The following is a 23,478-nucleotide window of genomic DNA, read 5'->3' as shown; positions in this document are numbered from 1 at the left end:
AGCCTGGAATCTATGATTACTCTAATTCCCTGCCTGCAGCAGGAGTTTCGATGGTGGGCAAAGGCTGGTCACCAAAACAAGGGACAGCCATTCACATTACCCCCAGCCAGGCAGACACTAATTAAGGATGCATCAGATTATGCCTGGGGGGCCCACATGGCAGGAAGATGTATTCAGGGCACATGGACCTCAAACCAAATGCATCTACATACCAATCAAAAAGAGATGCTAGCTGTTCAAAATGCCCTGACAGCCTTCAAGGACCTACTTCATCCAGGACAACTACTGATAGTCAGACAACACCACGGTTATGTGGTATATAAACAAGCAGGGGGGCACACATTCTTACCCCCTTTGCAGACTAGTCATGACTTTGTGGGACACAGCATTGACTTAACCAAGTACATCTGCAGGCACAATTCCTGCCAGGAAGGAAAAGTACTCCGGCAGATGAACTAAGCAGAAACCCCATGGATTCCCACGAGTGGCAGCTGGATCCACAAGTCTTCAGCATGATAACAAGGAAATGGGGATGCCCGGACATAGATCTATTTGTCTCCCCTCACAACCACCAACTAAAAAGATTCTGCACAAGGATTTATCACAGACAAGCATGGAAAGTGGACGCCCTATCAGTATGTCTTTCCCCCACTGCCTCTCCTCCCAAAGGTACTCCTAAACGTCAGACAGGAGAAGCCAAAGATGATACTGATTGCTCCAGACTGGCCCCGCCAGTACTGGCATCCAATACTAAGGAACTTGTCTCAGTGCCCAGCTTGGACCTTACCTCAAATACCTGATCTACTGTCCCAGCAACACAATCGGATCCTGCGCAGCCAACTCAGGACTTTAAACCTGGCAGCATGGCAGATAATGTAGTCATACAAAACACACCTCTCAGTAAAGCTGTGATGGATGTCATTTTGGAAGCCAGAAGGCCTAGTACTAGAAAATCTTATGCTGGAAAATGGAGGAGATTCTGTGCTTGGAACCAGGCACAAGGAACTGATACAGCTGTGCCAAATATTCCTCAGATTTTGCTTAACTGAGATGCTGGACAAAGGCCTATCTTTTTCATCTATTAAAATTCATGCCTCTGCCATTTCGGCTCATTACAATACAGAGCCACCAATCTTTTCTCATCCCTTATTGAAGCAGTACCTCAGAGGAGCCAAAAATTTAAAGCCTCCAAGGAGAGATCACCAATGCCTGCATGGAACCTCAACTATGTAGTGGAAAAACTCACCCTGCCTGCTTTTGAGCCAGCTGCTACTGCTGATATAAAGTTTTTATCTTGGAAAACAGCTGTGCTCCTAGCAATAACTTCTGCAAGACGAGTTTAAGAGCTACAGGCACTCATGGCTGTGGAACCTTTTATAATTTTTTATCCAGACAGGGTCTGTCTGAGGACAAACCCAACATGTATGCCTAAAGTGGTGTCCAGTGTGGCTCTTAACTAAACTATTCACCTGCCAACTTTTTATCCAAATCCACAGAACAAGGGGGAGAGAATTCTGCATTATTTGGACGTACACAGACAGCTTAGATTCTACTTGGACAGAACCAAAGTTTTCAGAAAGACAGAGCAATTACTAGTGACATATACTGCAGGATCACAAGGAAAGGCTATCTCAAAGCAGACTGTTTCAAAGTGGATAGGCCACTGCATTCATTTCTGCTACGTACACCATGGCAAGCCAGTGCCTAAGCGCATTACGCCACATTCAACCATAGCTGCAGCGACTTCAGCAGCCTTTCTCAGGGGAGTACCTACCAAGGACATTTTAGAGGCTGCTACTTGGAGTTCAGTGCACACCTTTACAAAGCACCATCATCTGCCACTCTACTCTAAATCCAGGGCAGGCTTTGCCACTGCAGTTCTGCAGGGCCTCATAGCCACTCCTAATGTTGTTTAGCTCCAGCCTCCCAACCATAGCTTTGGGACTCTACCCAAATGTAATGAGTGCAACAGTGAAACACGAAGAACAGTATAGTTGTGTACACTTACCATAAATGTAGATGTTTGAGTGTATTCACTGTTGCAGTCCAGGTTATCCACCCGCCATCCCCCTTTTCTTCTGTTGGAACCTATCTTTCCTTCTCTTTTTTTTATACAACCTATGTGGTGCATTTGCTTGTAGATGAAGGTAAAGTTTATATTGGTGCATGTAATTATATATATATATATATATATATATATATATATATATATATATATATATATATATATATATATATATATATATATATATTAGGGGGCACCTGACATCTGGGGCAAGAAAACCTAAAGAAAATGGCGTCTGCTGCTTCTTTTATACCCCTGACGACCGGACGTCAGGGAAGGGGCGACAGCAGCCGACGCAGGACCCAAGACTTTGGAATTCAGGCTGACTGAGGGCAACCTGCCAGCAGGATTACCCAAATGTAATGACTGCAACAGTGAATACACTCGAATATCTACATTTATGGTAAGTGTACACAACTGTACTTTCTCTGCACTGCTTTTTGGCTTATCTACTGCGCCCAGGGTATTCACAAAGTTCCTAGCTCCAGTTATTGCATTTTGCAGGCAAAGAAATATTCAAATGTACCCATACCTGGACGATTGTCTAATTCAGGCAGAAAGCCAGGACATACTTTCGAATCATCTGGCTTTTGTAAAAAGGGTTCTAACCTGTCTGGGGTACACCATAAACGAAAAGAAATCACACCTGGTACCCTGTTAACAAATTATATTCCTGGGAGCAACCCTGAATACAACTTCCCAGATGACTTACCTCACACCAGAAAAGCAAATTCATTTGACAACCTACTTCAAACAAGTGGCCACAAAAACCCTGCTATCTGCAAGACAAATACTGCAAGCCTTGGGGTTCATGGCCTCCTGCATTCTTCCAATTCCATATGCAAGACTGCATATGACGAAACTACAGTGGTATCTAAGAAGCCTGTGGTGTCAACATTCTCAAGACCTAGAAACAATGATTCCTATCATACCTTGCCTACGCCTAGAGTTCCTTTGGTGGGCAGAGGCCTGCCACCAAAGCAAGGGACTATCTTTCATACCACCCCCTGCCACCCAAACCCTACCAGATGTATCAGACTATGCATGGGGGGATCACCTGGCAGGGAAGTACATTCAGGGCAAATGGAACCCAAGTCAAATGCACCTGTGTATCAGTCAAAAGGAAATGTTAGCTGTACAGAATGCTCTGACAGCCTTCAAGGACCACATTCTTCCAGGACAACTAATGGTAAAGACGGACAACACCACTGTTGAGTGGTACAAAAGTGGGGGGTACACATTCTTACCCCCTCTGCAGACTAGCCATGGCATTGTGGAACACAGCCTTGACCTACCAAGTGCACCTACAAGTTCAATTCCTGCCAGGAAAATTAAATACACTGGCAGACTAACTAAGCAGAAACCTCATGGACCCACACGAGTGGAAACTGGAACCAAGGATTTTCAACATGTTGACAAGCAAATGGGGGAGCCCAGATATAGACCTGTTTGCCTCTCCCCAGAACTACCAATTGGACAAATTTTGCACAAGGACTCCCCACAAACCAGCCTGGAAAGTGGATGCTCTGTCCTTCAGCTGGAAAAAAACATCAGTCTGTGCCTTTCCCCCCATGCCTCTGCTCTCCAAAGTACTACTAAAAATCAAAAGGACAAACCAAGGATGATTTTGATTTCTCCAGACTGGCCGTGCCAACACTGGTACCACCTCCTGCGCAGTGTCACGATTATCTCCATGGTACCTGCCTCAGACTCCTTCCCTGCTGTCTAAGCAGGAAAACCAGATTCTGCACCCTCAGCTTCGAACACTGAACCTTGTAGCCTGGCAAATTACTTAATCTCTCCTTTACCATCCCTCAGCAAACCTGAGATGGATATGATGTTAGAGGCAAGGAGGCCTAGTACTAGAAAATCTTATGCTGAAAAATGGAAAAGATTCTGTGCCTGGAACTAATCTCAAGGGATGAGCACAGCAGCGCCCAATTTACCTCAGATTTTACAATACTTAACTGAGATGCTTCACAAGGGCCTGTCTTTTTCCTCCATTAAAATCCACACCTCGGCCATTTCAGCTCATTATAACACAGAACCTCCCCTCTTTTCTCATCCACAGCTCAAGCAGTTCCTCAGAGGGGCCAAAAATTTGAGACCACCCAGGCGAGCTCCAACCCCAGCCTGGGACCTTAACTTTGTCTTGGAGAAACTCACTCTACCTCCTTTCGAGCCAGCTGCTACTGCAGACTTAAAATGTCTTTCTTGGAAAACAGCTTTCCTTTTAGCAATCACTTCAGCTCGAAGGGTATCCGAATTACAGGCCCTTATGGCAGTTGGAGCCTTTCAGCATCTTTCATGCGGACAGGGTGTCCCTCAGAAACAATCCATCTTTCATGCCCAAGGTGGTATTCAGTGTGGCTCTTAATCAGTCCATTCATTTGCCAACCTTCTTTCCCAATCCACAGAATAAAGGGAAATGGATACTGCATTCCTTAGATGTGCACAGACAACTTAGATTCTACTTTGACAGGACTAAACCTCAAAGGAAATCTGAACTGCTGGTGGCATTTGCTGCAGGGGCAGAGGGGAAGGCTATTTCAAAGCAAACCATTTCTAAATGGATAAGCCATTGCATTAATTTCTGCTATAAGCACCATGGAAAACCTAGACCCAGGGGATCAGACCTCACTCCACCAGGGCTGCATCTACCTCTACAGCCTTTCTCAGAGGCATCCCTACCAGGGAAGTCCTAGAAGCTGCTACCTGGAGTTCTGCACATACTTTCACCAAGCATTATCATTTGCCAATTTTCTCTAAATCCAGAGCTGGCTTTGCCACTGCAGTCTTGCAGGGCCTTATAGCTGACCCTAATGCTATCAAAATTCCTCCTCCCAACCATAGCTTTGGGAATCTACCCAAATGCAATGACTGCAACAGTGAAACATGAAGAACATAGTACAGTTGTGTAAACTTACCAGAAATGTAGATGCGCGAGTGTATTCACTGTTGCAGTCCTGGTTGCCTTCCCTCCAGCCACCTAACTTCTTTTGGCTATACCTCTACTTTCCTTTACTATGATTAAAAGCCTTTTTGATGTATTTGCTTTTTTGTTGGAGGTATATCTTTGTGCTTTTATGTTTAATTGCTTCCCATTAGGGGGACACCTGACATCTGGGGCAAGAAAAACTGATGTAATGGCATCTGCTGCATGTTTTCTACCTTTGACGACCTGACGTGACGACCTGACGTCATGGAAGATGGGACAGCAACTGACGCAGTACCCAAGACTTTGTTAATCAGGCCGACTGAGGGCTTGCCTGCAAGCAGATAACCCAAATGTAATGACTGCAACAGTGAATACACTCTAACATCTACATTTATGGTAAGTGTACACAACTGTACTTTCTTCACCTATTCTTGCATCCCTCCTGCCAGCCATCCCCTTCGCCCTGGTGGCGCAATACCCTATCCTGGGTTCTTATTGTTATGCGTACCTTGGACAAGGCTTCTGACCTTTATTACACAATTCTTCTTTGGTTTGCAAACTTGATCTGAGGTAATCTGGAGAGGAGGAATTATGGGTAGACTTGCAGCTCGAGAGATTCAGAGAGGGGGTCAGAACTGGCAACCCATCAGTCAAGAACAGATGATAGACAACACAGATGGAACGTTATGGTAAGACATAACTTCTTTTTTCACCTCAAAAGAATAATTTCCTTAGTTAAAACCATTAGCTCCCTGACAATTTTGATTAAGTACTCTGTAGGGAATTTTTAAAATCTACTAACTTAGTACAACTTTTAATGTTGTTAAATGTTCATCTTTGTTTGTGTTCCATGGGCTTAAAAATGAGACTTCATTCTGATGTGTGTATAGTTTCAGGATTTGGTAGTAGGGACCATATGTATGGAGTGGTATCACCAGTGTTGTGTAGCATAACTTGCTCAAGTCAAATATGTTATGTAGAGGTTATGCCAGGGCATGTTTTTTTTAATATTTATCAAACCGCTGGTATGGAGAAGGTGTTCTTAGTTTTGGACAGTACTACTTTTGTTTTTATTTCTCTGTCTTTTGGGTTTCTGATACCATGATGAGAATGGACGCCATTTCGAAGTCGAAGTACGATTAAAGTTCATGAAATTAGTATTGTTTCCATATTTGATGTCAGCCAGAAGTGTTCTTCGCAGCACCTGCAATTTGCTCAGTAATGACAATTGCTGTAGTTTGTATTGTGATACATATATTGATAATGTATCTAAATATGATTGTAGTTTATTTTTTTACAATTTCCGTTGCTCCTACCACTGCTATTGGAGCTGTCTGGGTATTTTTCTTCCACATAGCTCTCATTTCTGCTTGCAAATCCTGATATTTTATGATTTTGTGTCTCTCTGTATGCAAGACACTGTAGTCACTGGACGTGGCGAGATCAGTGCTACTTTTGTCTTCTTTTCATGGACCACTATATCCAGTATGCTATCATCTGTCTTTTGAACTGTTGGTAATGGGTGATCTCATGTGATGTAGACTTCATTTTCTACACTGCTTTGTGGCTCATGTTTCCAGTGTTTTACAGCCACTTCAGTACCATAATCTTTGCACAATCCCCAGTGCAACAGTCTTGCCACATTTTTATGCCTTTCAGTATACAATCCTCCTGCCATTAATAAACCAGCAACGAAGTGTGCAACCGTTTCCAATTCTGTTTTACAAAACCTACATTTGTCCGTTTCTCCCACATGTTCAATGGACTTTGTAGACCAACATGTACGTAGCCCACTGTCTTGGGCTGCCAGTATTAACCTTTCATCTCTTGGTTTGAATTTGCCTCTCCTTAACCATTCCTGCGTTTGAGCCTAATCAACATGAGGTTCTTCCAGAAGTTTTCTCTACTTGCAACTATATTTATGCATTTTCCACATTTCTTTCCTTCTCATGTGGTCCTTTACCTTATATTCTTTCTTTTGTTTTTTGGCATATTCAGTTGCTACCTGATTTTTTATCTACTTCTGGTTTGATTTGCATTCCTGCTTGATGCCTATATGCTTCTGCTAGACTAAGCAGGGAAAAGTCATCTTAGATTTATTCTCCCATGTTTCAAAGCTTTCACTACGTTTGGGTCTTCTGAGGTCAGCAGATGTGTGCAGTCCCACGATTCCAGATCTATACATGTAGTCAATTTCAAGGAGGCCCATACCTCCTTCAGAACGGGAAGTATATAATCTTGGTATGCACTGATTTTTATAAATTGTTTGAGCATGAAGCATCCTTGTTTTTATGTCTAATCTATCCAACACATTTTGGGGCCAGTTAATCACTCCAAAACTGTAAGCTAGTACAGGAAATTGGTTTATATCTTGAATTTTTTGTTCCCAGATGTAAACACTGTTTTCAGGATTAATTTTTCTTCTAAAGTATTCCTTACCAAGTTTTATTCACATTTGTTCGTGTTTTACTGTAGATCCTTCTTCATTTCCCAAATATTTACACACTCCCTCTTACTCAAGTTGTTTTATATCTCATTCTTGTCCCAAACTGATGTTTTCGTGGTGCTGCAGTTTTGAACCTTTAAAGGTTGCTTTTGCACATTTATCAAGAGCAAATTACATTTTTATATCATCTGAAAAAGTTTTGAATACTTGCAGTTGTGCTTTTAGTTCCTCATCTGATGAGCTGTACAGTCATTGACAATGAGAAGATGAGAAGTCTTTACACTTTGTTGTTTTCTAGGAGCCAAATTATAGCCATAGCCTAAGCTCTTAGACAGCTTAATGGGTTAAGGGTAAGACAGAATAGCAGTGGTGTCTGGCTGCCCACTCACCAAATAAGGAATCTCGAGCACTGGACAAATTAGGGAAACTAGTTTCTGTGCCCTCTTACTATGAGGGCAGCAAGGCACCAAAGCACTTCACTCATGCTATGCTTTCAGAGGGATCTAGTTCACTGATCCAAAGAAGTCTGTGTATGATTTTCCAGATCGGGACTTTGACCTAATTGGAATCCCAAATCTCAACCCTCATAGCCATTTCTAACAAAACCATATTCTCGGCATGTAATGCTGCTGATTTATATGGCAAGAGCAGCAGATACAGGGCTCCTTGTATATTGACAAGCAGGTTGTATCCATTCCGGTTTCCTTTGTTGGGAGGTCATTGGAGTCTGGGAAGAGACTTTGTCAACTGGCTGCCTCTTCATAACCAGCTGTTTCTTGATGAAGCCAGTTCATTAGTGAATTCATTCATTGCCTTCTGATGTCTCTTGAGTTGTCTCTTAGTTCATTGATAGCACAGAAACTGCCCATTTTCAGTGGAAAGCCTTGTTGTAATCTGTTCGAATCTCCAGTAGGATAGAATGAAACTGCTTCTTTTCTACTTATTCCTCCCTTGGGAGGATGCTCTAAAAAATGCAGTTGCCCAGAAGTGGTCGCATGTGTGTACTTCCCCATCCCCATACCTTGTTTCTACAGAAGGACCAGTTTGAAACTGAGATCATTTTGATAGGTCAGTTATGATCCCAAGAAGCACTGTTTCCCTGCTTATGGCTTTATCTCCTGGAGCAGCCTGTCTCTCTCTCTGAGACGGCTTTACAGCTCCTATTTGACAAACTTCACCAGAGCTTTCAGTTCCTTCTGTTGACTGTATAGTTTTTCCACTTGTGATGCCTGGGATCTTTCTTACCCAGAAATGGTGACCCAAATATTAACTTCTGCCCAGATATCCAACTTAAAAAGAAAAAGTTATATGTAAATGGATTCATTTTTCTTTGTGAGCTATGTACAGTGAGGGGCATAGATTTGTTCACAGCATCTGTCTCTAGTGTCCTTGACTACTTGCGGCAGATTTTTGATTCAGATCTGGGCTTCTCCTCTGTCAAAGTTCTTTTGTCTGGCATTATATGGCATTATATGTCCTCTGTAATTTATGGATTCCAACAGGGTACCATTCACTTTGACTATGATCTCCTTGAAACTCTAAAACTTTTTTGAAATTAACTTTTCTTCTTTGTCCTCCTATTAATGATCCAGTTCCTCTTAAGGATCTCTACTATTTACTTGAAAGTATAAATGTTGTGATTTTTGAACCAGCTGCTGGTATTTGAAGACTTTTGTTGACATAGCTGCTAGAAGAATTTCCAAGCTGTAGGTACCTAGAAAGACTAATGTTACCTCTTGGTGCTTAAGATGATTTTTTTCAGGCTGTTGGGCTCCTATTAGTGATAGAAACCATCTTGATGTTCATCGTGTTACACTGCTGCAGTCATTACACTTGGGTTATCCTGCCGTCAGGCGGTTCCCCAGTCGGCCTGAGTTCCAAAGTCTTGGTCTGGCGTCAGTTGCTGTCGCCTCCTCCCTGACATCAGTGCAACAGGGGTATATAAAATGCAGCCGACGCCATTTTCTTCAGTCTTTCTTGCCGCGCCGTGCCCAAAGCACGGCGCAGTTCGCAAGTGCCAGTCGGCAATCACCTGAGATTTTCATTCCAAATCCAGAACCGAAGTCTTCTACAAAGCTAAGTACCCCTTGGGGAAAATTTTTTCTTGCCTCAGACCGATGTCAGTAAAAGTTAATAACTGTATTTCTTGTGGGAAGCAAATACCTTATAAGGATTTCCATTCCTATTGTATCCCATGCCTAGGCCCTGACCACAACGTCACTGGTTGTCGGTTTTGTGCTAGGTTTAACAAGCGCACTATTAAACGTCTGTTTGATTTTGCCCGGCATTATTTTGGTAGAAAATTCAATTATACCATGCTGTCGGAACTTCCGACGACCGGAATACACAAAAAGCGCAAAGGCAAGGATAGGCATCCGAGGCCCAAAACTGACTATGAACCCTCTTCTAGGCCAGTCGCCGGTTCTCCGGTTTTCAGCACGGCGCCTTTGCAGCCCCTGCCAACCGCTTCTGTAGAACCACAAGCCGCCTCCGACTCCCACGTGGAGACGGCTGGGCCTTCGGACACGCAAGTTCTTCAGCCTACCGAGACTAACCTTTCAGAGGGATCCGGAGTAGTTGAGCAACCCACAGCTACAGAGGGTGTCTTCAGACCTACTCAGTTAAGCATTAAACCCTCAGTTAAGTCTAAGCCTCCTTTAAAGTCAAAGAAACAAATACAGCATTCTCCAGGACAGGCCCCCATGCCTAAGAAACAAATGCTCAAAATGGCCGAAGACCTAATCACTCTGATTAGGGGGTCCCATCCCCCTCCTGATAAAAGGGCTAGACAGGATGCAGATTGACTCATCCGACCAAGTGTCTATCTCTTCTGATTCATCCTCAGACCTAGGATACTCTTTACCCTCCTATGAGGAATCAATTCCATCAGCCTCACTGCCTGAGGACTACTCCTTTGGGGAAACCCTACATACCATGAGGGAGCATTTCCACTGAGAAGGCCAGGATTACTCAGAATCCAAGAAATGGCTCAGCACAGACCCCTTGCTATTCCGCCAGTGTTAGATATTGTGTATACTGAATCCAGCTTAAATCCTGATTCCTTACCTCCAGCCCCTGTTAAACCTGACAGATACTACAGAGTCCCTGACTCTCATAAATTTCTGTATAAAAGCCCAGTAGCTGACCCTGAAACTATTTCTCAGGGACCCAAAGGAGTTAAGGTCTCATCAGCCAAGAATCCAGTTCCCTCTGACAGAGATTCCATAACAGTAGACAGATGGGGAAAGAAATTATATACGTCTGCAACTTTAGGCCTTAAATTGCCAGTTTCACATGCTAAAATCTCAGCAATTTTTACTGTCTCAGTTAAAACAAAAAATGCTTCCAGAATCAGATCCTCCTAATTTTAAAGAAATGCAGGATTTGTTACAGGCAGCTGAACAAGTGAGAAAGCATACTTTGCAATGTGGTTTTGATTCTCGAGGCCTCCTGCAGAGCAGCAGTTACAGGCTCTGTCATTAGAAGGCATGCTTGGTTAAAAGAACATGCGTTACCAGATCATGTTAAAGCAAAATTATTGGATGCACCTTTGCAGCAGGATGTGTTATTTGGAGTTAAGGCAGAAGAGGTATTGAAGAACATGGAGGATAAGGCAAAATCTATGCAAACGGTGAAGAATTTCTTACAGGTTCAGCCTCCTAGATTTAGCAGAAATTGGCCAACTAAGAATTGGTCCTTTCCAATTACAGACAGACCTCAAAGGGGAAGATACAGACGTCCAAGAGGTAGAGGTCTCACGCAAGGTCCTTGCAGGCCTTGACAATGGGTTACATCAGGCCAGAAAAAAGGGGAAGACGGACCCCAACCATATAAAAAGCAGCTCCATTGACTTCCCACTACAGCTGCCAGACAAATCCTTCTTGGCAGCCCCCTTGGTTGGAAAACTGGCACTCTGCTACCACAATTGGCAAATGATCACCAAAGACAAATGGGTTCTCAACATTGTATTTCAAGGTTACAGGTTCCACTTTCACACTCTGCCAAGGTTAAAAGGAATGCCAAATCTGTCACCAAATCAATGGGCAGAGGCTCAGAAAAACAAATTACAGCACTCATGGATATGAGAGCTGTTCAAAAGGTACCATCACAGGAGCAAGGACAAGGATTTTACTCAAGACTCTTTCTGGTACCCAGAAAGGACAAAGACTGGAAGCCCATTCTGGATCTTTCATCTCTAAACACTTACCTGGATGTTCCGAAATTCAAAATGTTGACATTGCAGCAGCTTCTTCCCATGCTGGGCAAGAAAGCTTGGCTCGTGACTTTGGACCTCAGAGAGGCATACCTGCATGTCCCTATCAGACAAAATTGCAGAAGATGCATCAGATTCATAGCAGGTTCAATGCACTACCAATTCTCTGCACTGCCCTTTGGATTATCTACTACGCCCAGGGTCTTCACAAAGTGCCTGGCACCAGTAATTGCCTTTTACAGACAGAAAGGAATTCAAATTTATCCGTACCCGGACGACTGCCTGATTCAAGCAGAGAGCAAAGATATTCTTCTAAAGCATCTGGCATTTGTAAAAAAGTTAAGTTGCCTGGGGTACACAGTAAGCGAAAAGAAATCAAAACTAGTGCCCTCACAAGAGATTATATTCCTGGGTGCCAACTTGAACACAACTGCCCTGATGGCTTATCTCACGCCAGACAAACAAGGACAACTGACTCAATACTTACAATTGAAGGCAACAAAGACCCAACTCCCTGCAAAAAAAATTCTGCAGGCCTTGAGTTACATGGCATCCCGCATACTACTAATTCCATATGCGAGACTGCATATGAGGAAACTACAATGGTACCTAAAGAATGTATGGTCTCAAAACTGTCAAAGTTTGGAAACGGTTATGCCACTAATCCCTTGCCTTCAACAGGAGTTTCAATGGTGGGCTCAAGCTTGTCACCTCAACAAGGGACAGCCTTTTACACAACCCACAGCCAGGCAAACACTGACAACAGATGCATTGGATTACGCCTGGGGAGCACACATGGCAGGCAAATGTATTCAGGGCACGTGGCCCGCAGAACAAAGGCATCTTCACATCAATCAAAAAGAGATGCTAGCTGTACAAAATGCGCTTATAGCTTTCAAGGACCTGCTACATCCAGGACAACTACTACTAAAGACAGACAACACCGCAGTTATGCGGTACATAAGCAAGGGGGCACTCACTCCTACCCCCTATGCAGACAAGCTATGACCCTGTGGAACACAGCTATAAACCTTCACGTTCATCTGCAAGCACAATTCCTGCCAGGAGAGAAAAACACACTGGCAGACGACTTGAGCAGAAACATCATGGATCCCCAGGAATGGGAGTTGAATCCACAAATATTCAGAATGATAACACAGAAATGGTGGAGCCCAGACATAGATCGTTTTGCATCCCCAATAAACTGCCAGCTACAAAAATTCTGCACAAGGAGTTACCATCCATAAGCATGGAAAGTGGATGCCCCCTCATTCAGCTGGGACAACCTACAAGTATACGCTTTCCCACCACTACCTCTCCTGCCAAAGGTACTCATAAAAGCCAGGCAGGAAGAGCCAAAGATGATCCTGATTGCACCAGACTGGCCACGTCAGCACTGGTACCCAATCTTAAGGAGCTTAGCACAAAAACCACCCTGGATTTTGCCTCAGATCCCACATCTGCTAACTCAGCACAACAAACAAATACTACACAGCCAGCTAAAGACCTTAAACCTAGCTGCATGGAAGATTCCTTACTTAAGCAAGCAATGCCTCTCTCCAAAGCTGTTATGGATGTCATTCTGGAGGCCAGAAGGCCTAGTACCAGGAAAGCCTATTTGGATAAATGGAAGAGATTCCGTTCCTGGAACCAAGCTCACGGCCTTGACCTTCTTGTCCCAAACATTCCTCAGGTACTGCAATACATAACTGAGATGCTGGACAAAGGAGACTCCTTCTCATCCATGAAGATCCACGCCTCTGCCATCTCTGCTCGTTACAACACTGATCCACCGCCTCTGTCATCTCTGCTCATTACAACACGGATCCACCAATTTTCTCTAATCCTCTGTGAAAACAGTACCTCAGAGGGGCTAAAAACATAAGACCGCCCCGTAGAGCACCTACTCCAACTAGGGACCTCAACTTTGTTTTGTAGAAGCTAACTTTACCTCCTTTTGAGCCAGCCAACACAGCAGAATTAAAATATATCTCTTGGAAAACTGCTCTGCTCCTGGCAGTAACATCAGCACAAAGAGTTTCGGAATTACAGGCACTAATGGCAGTGGAACCTTTCCTCATTTTCCACCAGGACAGGGTGTCTTTAAGAACTAACCTTACTTTTATGCCAAAGGTGGTATCCAGTGTGGCTCTAAACCAAACTATTCACCTGCCAACTTTTTATCCTAAACCACAGAATAAAGGGGAGAGACTACTGCACTCTTTGGACATTCACCGGCAGTTACGCTTCTACTTGGACAAAACCAAAGCTTTCAGAAAATCTGAGCAATTATTGGTAGCATATGCTGCAGGAGCACAGGGAAAAGCCATTTCAAAACAGACCATTTCAAAATGGATAGGACATTGTATACGATGTTCATCGTGCATACAGCTGCAGTCATAACAGATGGGTTCTCCTGCCGGCAGGCGGGTCCTCGGTCGGCCGAATTCCAAAGTCTAGGTCCGGCGTCGGTTGTTGTCGCTTCTTCCCTGACGTCAGTGCGACAGGGGTATAAAGGAACCAGCCGACGCCATTTTCTCCAGTCTTTCTTTCCACGCGGTGCCCGAAGCAGAAGCAGTTCGCAAGTGCCGGTCGGCCAGCTCCTGAGATTACGAAAATTTGGAAACCAAAGTCTTCTTAAAAGCTAAGTACCCCGTTGAGGAAACTTTTCTTGCCTCAGACCGATGTCAGACAAAGTTAATAATTGTATTTCTTGTGGGAAGCAAATACCGCATAAGGATTTCCATTCCCTCTGTATACCTTGTTTAGGCCCAGACCACGACGTTTCGGTCTGTCGCTTTTGCGCTACATTCAACAAATGCACTATTAAGCGTCGGGCGGAGTTCGCCCAGCATTATTTTGGGAAAGCATTTAACTATACTATGTCGTCGGATACTCCCGACTCCGGTTTTGTCTAAAAAACACAGACAAGGACCGACACATGAGGTTCGCGGCCTCTACCGACACCACGCCAAAGCCGACTACACGTGGTCCGGTTCTCAGCGAGGCGCCTACGCAGCCCCTGATTACCGACGACACATCTTTGACTGTGTCTCCTGTGCCCGAGGTCGCAGGCTCCTCGGCCCACACCCCGACTACAGATACCGAAGCCACTCTTGGCGTTGAAACACAGAATGTGGACAGGTCCACTTCCACTCAAGGTGTCTTCAGACCTTCCTCTTCTTTCTCCATCAAGGCTTTCACAAAGTCTAAAGCAACCATGCACTCTAAGAGACCAGCTACACAGGGCCCATCTCCAGGCCCCATGCCTAAGAAACAGATGCTTAAAATGGCTGAGGATTTAATTACTCTAATCAGAGGTTCTCAGCCCCCACGGACAAAGGCCCAGAGTGGAGGAAGATTCCCCCTCCTCTGATCAGGGCTCCATTATTTCAGAGCACTCTGATGATCAGGAACAGTCTTACTCCTTTTTTGAAGACTCTGATGCGGAGGAGTCCATCCCTTCTGTATCCCCCCCTGAGGATTACTCATTTGGGGAAACTTTGCATACCTTAAGGGAACACTTCCACTGGGAAGGCCAGGATTATTCAGATTCCAAGAAAAGGCTCAGGGAATTTCTCTTGTTACCCCAGCACAGGCCTCTGGCTATACCTCCTGTCTTGGACATCCTAGATGATGTTTACTCGGAGGCCTGCCTTAACCCGGACTCTCTACCTCCAGCTCCAGTTAAGCCTGACAGGTACTACAGGGTTCCTGACTCGCATCAATTTCTATACAAAAGCCATGCTGCTGACCCAGAAACCATCTCACAGGGCCCCAAGGGAGTTAAGGCCTCCATTGCCAAATCCATTGCCTTCCGAGAGAGATTCCATATCCTTAGAAAGGTGGGGAAAAAAGGTATATACCTCGGCTACCTTATCCATGAGGGCCTTAAACTGTCAGTTTCATATGCTAAAATACCAACCTTTTGTTATCACAATTGAAAAGTAAAATGTCACAACCTGAACAACCAGACTTGAAGGAGTTGCAGGATTTGATGCATAGTGCAGAACAAGTGGGTAAGCATACCTTACAATGTGGTTTTGATGCTCTAGAGGCCTCATGCAGAGCTACTGTTACAGGATCAGTCATACGTAGGCATGCCTGGCTCAAGGAGCAAGCCTTGCCTGATCATGCCAAAGCTAAATTACTAGACGCCCCTCTTCAAAAGGATGTACTATTTGGTGCTAATGCTGAGGAGGTATTAAGGAAAATGGAGGAAAAGGATAAATTAATGCAAACTGTGAAAGACTTTCTACAGGTTCAACCCCCACGTTTTAGTAGAAATTGGCCTTCCAAAAACTGGTCCTTTCCTGCCACAGACAGACCCCAAAGAGGCAGTTACAGGTGCCCGAGGGGCAGAGGACAATCCCAAGGATCGTATAGAGGCAGACAATGGCAAGCTCCTACACAAAGAGGTGGTGGGGACAACTCCCAATCTTTCAGAAAGCAAACCCAATGACTTTCCCCTTTGCATGCCAACCAGGTCTCAAATGGCAGCCCCCTTAGGAGGAAAGCTGGCATTATTCTCAAAAAATTGGCATGTTGTCACAAAGGACAAATGGATCCTGGACTTTATAAACAGAGGCTACAAATTCCATTTTCACACCCTTCCAAAAATGAGAGGCATGCCAAACCTGCCACACAATCAAAGGGCAGAGGCACAAAGGCAAATTTCAGATCTCATAAACATGAAAGCTATTCAAGAGGTACCTACGCACGAACAAGGTCAAGGTTTTTTTCCAGGCTATTTCTGGTGCCAAGGAAGGGAAAAGATTGGAGACCTATTTTGGATCTATCCATCCTAAACACATTTCTACTCGTACCAAAATTCAAGATGCTCACTCTACAGCAACTTCTTCCCATGCTTGGCAAGGAGTCTTGGCTGGTAACATTGGACCTCAAGGAGGCATACCTGCATGTCCCAATCAGACAAAAGTGCAGAAGGTACCTCAGATTTCTTGCAGGTTCAACCCATTTTCAATTCTCTGCATTGCCCTTTGGCTTATCTACTGCGCCCAGAGTATTCACGAAATGCCTGGCATCAGTAATTGCCTACTGCAGACTTCAAGGGATACAAATATACCCCTATTTGGACGACTGCCTGATCCAAGCGGACAGCAAGCACATTCTTCTGAAACATCTGGCTTATGTAATAATGTTATTGAACTCTCTGGGATACACAGTCAACAAAAAGAAATCAAGGCTAATACCCTCTCGGAAGATAATTTTCCTGGGTGCCAGTTTGGACACAAACATCCAGATGGCCTACCTCACGCCAGAGAAGCAGGGGCAACTAATTCAATACTTCAGAACACTAGCAAATTGCACCAGGCTGACTGCAAGGAAAATCCTGCAGGCTCTGGGATTCATGGCATCTTGCATCTTACTAATCCCATGTGCAAAGCTGCATATGAGGAAACTACAATGGTACCTGAAAAACATATGGTCTCAACACAGCCACAGTTTGGAAACAATAATACCACTAATTCCATGTCTGCAAAAGGAATTTCTGTGGTGGGCTCAAGCATGTCAAACAAACGCAGGTCTTCCATTCAGCAAGCCTCAAGCAAATCAAGTCATCACAACAGGTGCCTCGGACTACGCCTGGGGGGGCGCACATGACAGACCGGTGCATTCAGGGCAAATGGTCCCAAAAAGAAAAGCACCTTCACATCAATCAAAAAGAAATGCTAGCAGTAATAAATGCTATTATAGCTTTCAAGGACCTTCTACAACCAGGTCAACTATTGATAAGAACGGACAACACCACAGTTATGTGGTACTTAAACAGGGAGGAACACATTCTTACCCCCTATGCAGACTGGCCATGTCACTTTGGAACATGGCCATGGACTTACAAATGGAACTACAAGCACAGTACTTGCCAGGCAAGGAAAACACGCTGGCAGACAACCTAAGCAGGAATATGACAGATCCACACGAATGGAAATTGCATCCAAAAGTTTTTACAGAAATAATCCAAGAATGGGGAAGGCCAGACATAGATCTCTTTGCCTTCCACAAGAATCCTCAATTGACAAAATTCTGCTCAAGGATCTTCCATCCAAAGGCCTGGAGAGTGGACGCTCTTTCCTTCAGTTGGACATCAATGACAGTTTATGCCTTCCCTCCTCTTCCTCTGCTGCCCAAAGTTCTATTAAAGACCAAAGCAGACAGACCAAAGATGATCCTCATTGCTCCGGACTGTCCAAGGCAACACTGGTACCCACTCCTGAGGAGCCTGACGCATTCCCCACCATGGACCCTGCCTCTAATGCCTCTTCTTCTGACTCAGCACAGTTTCAAAACTCTTCACAGCCAGCTAAAAACACTCAATCTAACCGCATGGAAGATTCCTTAGCATCACAACAGGCCCTACTCTCCAAGGAGGTGCAGGATGTCATTTTGGAGGCCAGAAGGCCATCAACTAGAAAAGCTTACTCCGCAAAATGGAAACGTTTTTGTCTGGAATGAGAAAAAGGGACAGGATCCTGGAAAACTGAATTTACCTCAAATACTACAATATTTGGCTGAACTGCTAAGCAGTGGACTTTCTTTCTCCTCCATCAAAATCCATGCCTCAGCCATTTCTGCAGAATACAACACTGATCTGCCTTTATTCTCTCACCCTCTCTTAAGACAGTTCCTCAGAGGGGCTAAGAACTTAAGGCCTCCAAGGAAACAACCAATACCTGCTTGGCATCTTAATTTCATTCTGGAAAAACTGACCTTGCCTCCCTTTGAGCCAGCTGCCTCATCAGATTTGCAATATTTGTCCTGGAAAACAGCTTTCCTTCTGGCTATCACCTCAGCTCGTAGAGTTTCAGAACTACAGGCTCTCATGGCTGTCCAGCCTTTTATCATCTTCCATCAGGACAGAGTTTCCTTACGAACCAACCCGTCCTTTATGCCTAAAGTGGTATCCAGGGTAGCTTTAAATCAGGCCATACATTTACCTACTTTTTATCCTAATCCTCAAAACAAAGGGGAGAGATTACTACATTCCTTGGACATCCACAGACAACTGCGTTATTATTTGGACAGAACAAAGCCTTTCAGAAAATCAGAATAGCTCTTTGTGGCCTATGCGGTAGGAGCTCAAGGGAAGCCAATTTCCAAACAGACAATCTCAAAATGGATAGCCCACTGCATACGCTTTTGCTATTCCTTTCATGGCAAAACTGTTCCTACAGGCATTAGAACTCATTCCACCAGGGCCACAGCCACCTCTGCAGCCTTCCTCAGAGGAGTTCCTACCAAGGATATTTTAGAAGCAGCCACCTTCTCCAAGCACTACAACCTACCATTATACTCCAAATTTAGAGCAGGCTTTGTCACTGCAGTCTTGCAGGGCATTTTGGCTCCTCCTAGTTCCACCTAGTGCCTACCACCCCTTTCTTAGCTTTGAGATTCTACCCATCTGTTATGACTGCAGCTGTATGCACGATGAACATAGTACAGTTTTGTACCTACCATAAATGTAGATGTTCGAGTGCTAATACAGCTGCAGTCCAGGTTTCCCTCCCTCCTTCCCCTCTTGGGACAGGCCTATAGGGCTAACACATCCTCTTACAACCTGATTGGGGTTTTCATTTATGATGTATTTGCTTGCAACTACTGTATTTTGATTATATTGCACTGCATTATCACACAAATTTATGTATTGCCTTCCTTCTGGGGGCACCTAACATCTGGGGCAAGAAAAACTGAAGAAAATGGCGTCGGCTGGTTCCTTTATACCCCTGTCGCACTGACTTCAGGGAAGAAGCGACAACAACCGACGCCGGACCTAGACTTTGGAATTCGGCCGACAGAGGGACCCGCCTGCCGGCAGGAGAACCCATCTGTTATGACTGCAGCTGTATTAGCACTCGAACATCTACATTTATGGTAGGTACAAAACTGTACTTTTCTGCTACACATACCATGGAAAACCTGTACCTAGCAGCATTAGATCTCACTCCACCAGGGCAACAGCCACTTCAACTGCCTACTTCAGGGGAGTACCTACCAAGGATATTTTGGAAGCAGCAACTTGGAGTTCTGTACATACCTTCACCAAGCATTACCATCTAACTCTATACTCTAAATCCAGAGCTGGCTTCACCACTGCAGTGCTGCAGGGCCTTATAGCCACCCCTAATGCCTTATAGAACCAGCCACCCTTCCTCGGCTTTGGGATTCTACCCAAGTGTAATGACTGCAGCAGTGTAACACGATGAACATAGTACAGTTTTGTACCTACCATAAATGTAGATGTTCGAGTGTATACACTGCTGCAATCCAGGTTACCCTCCCTCCTTCCCCTCTTACTAGCTGGTACGTACCTATGTCTTCTGTCCTTACTACCTATGGGGAGTATTTGCTGATAACTGTAAGTTGTTTTTTGCTTTTATTATGCATGTTTTATTAGCAATTGGAATTGCCTACCTATTTAGAGGCACCTGACATCTGGGGTAAGAAAAACTGAAGAAATTTGCGTCGGCTGCATCTTGTATACCCCTGTCGCACTGACGTCAGGGAGGAGGCGACAGCAACCGACGCCAGACCAAGACTTTGGAACTCAGGCTGACTGGGGAACCGCCTGACGGCAGGATAACCCAAGTGTAATGACTACAGCAGTGTATACATTCGAACATCTACATTTATGGTGGGTACAAAACTGTACTTTCTATGCCAAGGAAATATAAGGTTGGTGAAATAACTGGGTGTACTGCAGGATGTGGCTCGTTGTTTGTCACTTCCCTTTGAAGACACGTTAGTGGTTAGTCATGTTCATCTGTGTGCGCATTTGGTTTGTTCAGATTCTCCAATTTATAGCTAAGATTTGACTTTTCTGAAGTATAGAACTAGTGCCAGCAAAACAAGCTGTCACCACAGGCTGATGGAGACAACCCCATTACTTCCCAAGAATCCCCCTTTCATAATTTCATCTTGCATGCAGACTGGCAAAGGTGCACAGGATTTCTCCTAGACCCCACATTATCCTGTAAAAGTCGTACAGAAATAGTAACAAGTAGAACCTTACTTCAACTTTTTGCTACAAACTCTTATCACTTGCTGTCCTTTATTCCATGTAGGGCTGTGGCTAAAAGCATTACTTCCTAAGGTAGAAGATATGCAACCTGTGTGGCCCTTAATTCCAGTTGCATCTCCCATCTTCTGCAAACCATGGTTTACAAAATTTGTCTCGTCCATTTTGGCAGTTTCACATACTCATTGCGAACTGCTAAAAAGTCACATTTGGCTAGCAAAGCTTCACTGATCTCTACTGTGTATCTCTGATCAAGTCACTAGACGATGCTTTTGGGCCACCCCAGAAAAATGGCACTTATGTGCAGTGGTTTTATGTACTTAATAAATGAGTAAAATAAATGTTGTTTTCCAAGTTGTTAAACTACAGTATTGTCTGTTATTCCAGGTACATCTTTCTTTAGAATATTTACTTATTCTTTAAGGAGCAACAGAGACTGTGCTGTCTCATTGAATAGATAGACCCAATTTTGGGTTAGCAACAGGGGAGATAATTTTATTTAAAACTGTCCCATCTAGCTGGAATTGTCTGCCGACTAAGGAAGTTTTATCCCTGTACAGATATTCACCTATTCAGCTTTGCTTGAGTAAGGGTAGTATTTAAGAATCATCTGTATGTCTGTGTTCAGGCTTCACTCCTTTGACATTCAGTGGCTTTGTGTGTGGCCAGTTTCAGGAAGGCTTTGGGAATATCAGTTTATTTAGTAAAGCTTATCTAATAAAGATTTTGTTTTTTCTTTTGATGCCAGACTGGTTTTGTGACTTGGTCCATATTTTACTTTCCATTTTAGTAAGTCATGTTGTGTGTGTACATATGTATATCTGTTTGTGTTTTACATTTGTACACTGGCTATATGTTAAAATTTGTCTGTGCCATTTCCATGCTATTTAAAGGTCCGTGGTGTACATATTTCTATTTGTGTGTTGTGTGTCTGTTTAATCTGCTCCAAGTCCATTTCTGTGAGTTTAATTCTGATGCAAGCGGTACAGAATTTCTGGGAGTAAGGCAGAGTGAGCATACTCTAGAGCTGCGGCATGTTTGGGGGAAGGGAAGCAAACTTGGTACAAAAGATTTCTGATTTATTTTCATATTTAAAGTTATAGCCGATACTTGACTAGCATTAAGACTAAATTAAAACTTTACCTAAGCAATACATCTTGTTTGAAAGGTATGTAGTAGTAGAAAAGCTTGTCTGAAGTTTACAAAGCTGCAAATGTATTTTAAAGCAGGGTACTCGAGTGGGTTGAGTTTTGCGTTCTAGTCTTAATGACAATTTTATCAACTGGGATTGAGAATTATATTATTAGTGCAAGGAAAGTTGTATTTATTTATAAATAACTTGACTCAGGCTTAGTCTTCTCATCATTTTCAGGTACATGTACTGGACAGATTGGGGTGAAGTCCCCAAAATTGAACGTGCTGCATTAGATGGAACAGAAAGGATTGTCCTTGTGAATAATTCTCTTGGATGGCCAAATGGATTGGCACTGGATTATGAAGAAGGAAAAATTTACTGGGGAGATGCAAAGACAGATAAAATCGAGGTTTGTAACTTTACTTTTGATGTTATGCAAATATTTAAATGTATATGTGGTAGTTGCACCATTGTTTCAGAACTTGATATAGAGAGAGAGAGATTTGGAAAAAACGTTACTTGACTTCTTAATGCATTTAAAAATGCTGCAAGTTTCACATTTGGGGCATGCATCTGACAGCACCTGACCAGTCAAGCACAACAGAGATAGTACTTTGCCTGTTGTCAGGAGTGAGACCTGGAGTTGTGCATGTATTTTGGAATGGTTAAATTACTTAAATTGCAGTAATGTAGAAGTTACAGGCTATGTAGCTTTTGGCAAACCATTTGGGCTCCCAGAATAACTTGAATTGGCAGATGCTTAACCTCATTTCTTCTTGCCACTTGAAAGCGTTTCCTCTGCTTTACTGCATTTAGTGCACCTGTCAATTCTGGCTTTCATGCTTCAGTTGTTACGTATTCATTCATTTTTTTTTTCTCTCTACATAATATGATTGACGGTTAAGTATTGTGCGATGGTATCCTGCTATTTTTTTAATACATGCACTTTAGTAGGTGTTAAACTCATTTAAGGTTTCTATGACTGTGAGTTTGTCTGGGTGAACACTGAACATTTGTCACATTCTTACAGAAATGGTTTGTTGTTCATTGCACAAGTGCTTATTTTTTTGTGTATACATCTCAAGTTTCTAATTCAACAGTTCTGAAGTTTAGACTTTTGAAGTTTGAAAGCTGAAACCATCAAAAGTTTTGTTTTTCCATAGACTGTCATTTCAGATATGGATGAACAGAAATAGAAAAAGCAGTAGATCATAATGTAAAATGCTTCACTGGCCATTGCTAACTTGCATAAATTAGCCTAAAGAGAACACTTGTCCAGAGTTGTACAGCTGTCTGGTGGCTGTCAATCAAGGTTAGAGATGGCCTAAAGTTGTGGTGCAAGTTGAAAAGGCTTTCCTGATTTTAAAAAAGAACAGTCATAGGAACAAGACTTTTCTCTTGATCTATCTCCAGCTAGAGTTAAAATCCATTCCTTCTGTTAAACAGCCCACGGCACCTATTTTTAATTGAGATGCCTACTTTATGGTAGGAAAGCTCACTCTTCCATACTTTTGAGCCTGTTGGTTCGGCAGACCCGAAGACATAGTCCTGGAAGCCCTTTTATTAGTATTTTCATCTCCGGCAAGAGAACTTTAGGGATTCTATTTATCCTCTCTGTCTGATGCAACATATGGATCCTCGAGC

The 23,478-nt window shown here is 43.5% G+C and overlaps 1 protein-coding gene across 1 annotated transcript in view; it reads left to right on the top strand.

Annotated features, from left to right (window-relative positions):
- The window catches only part of LRP6 (LDL receptor related protein 6), a 2,645,333-nt gene that overhangs the window by 598,393 nt on the left and 2,023,462 nt on the right, over positions 1-23,478 (top strand). The window contains exon 7 of the mRNA XM_044088131.1: positions 22,072-22,243. Coding sequence (XP_043944066.1) covers positions 22,072-22,243 — 172 coding nt within the window. The remainder of the gene's footprint in view (positions 1-22,071; positions 22,244-23,478) is intronic.

The sequence above is a fragment of the Protopterus annectens genome, chromosome 11.part0 (assembly GCF_019279795.1).
Source record: "Protopterus annectens isolate FY-2018-M chromosome 11.part0, PAN1.0, whole genome shotgun sequence".
NCBI lineage: Eukaryota > Metazoa > Chordata > Ceratodontiformes > Protopteridae > Protopterus > Protopterus annectens.
Note: the sequence above shows the minus strand (reverse complement) of the source record. Positions and strands in the feature narration are given on the sequence as shown.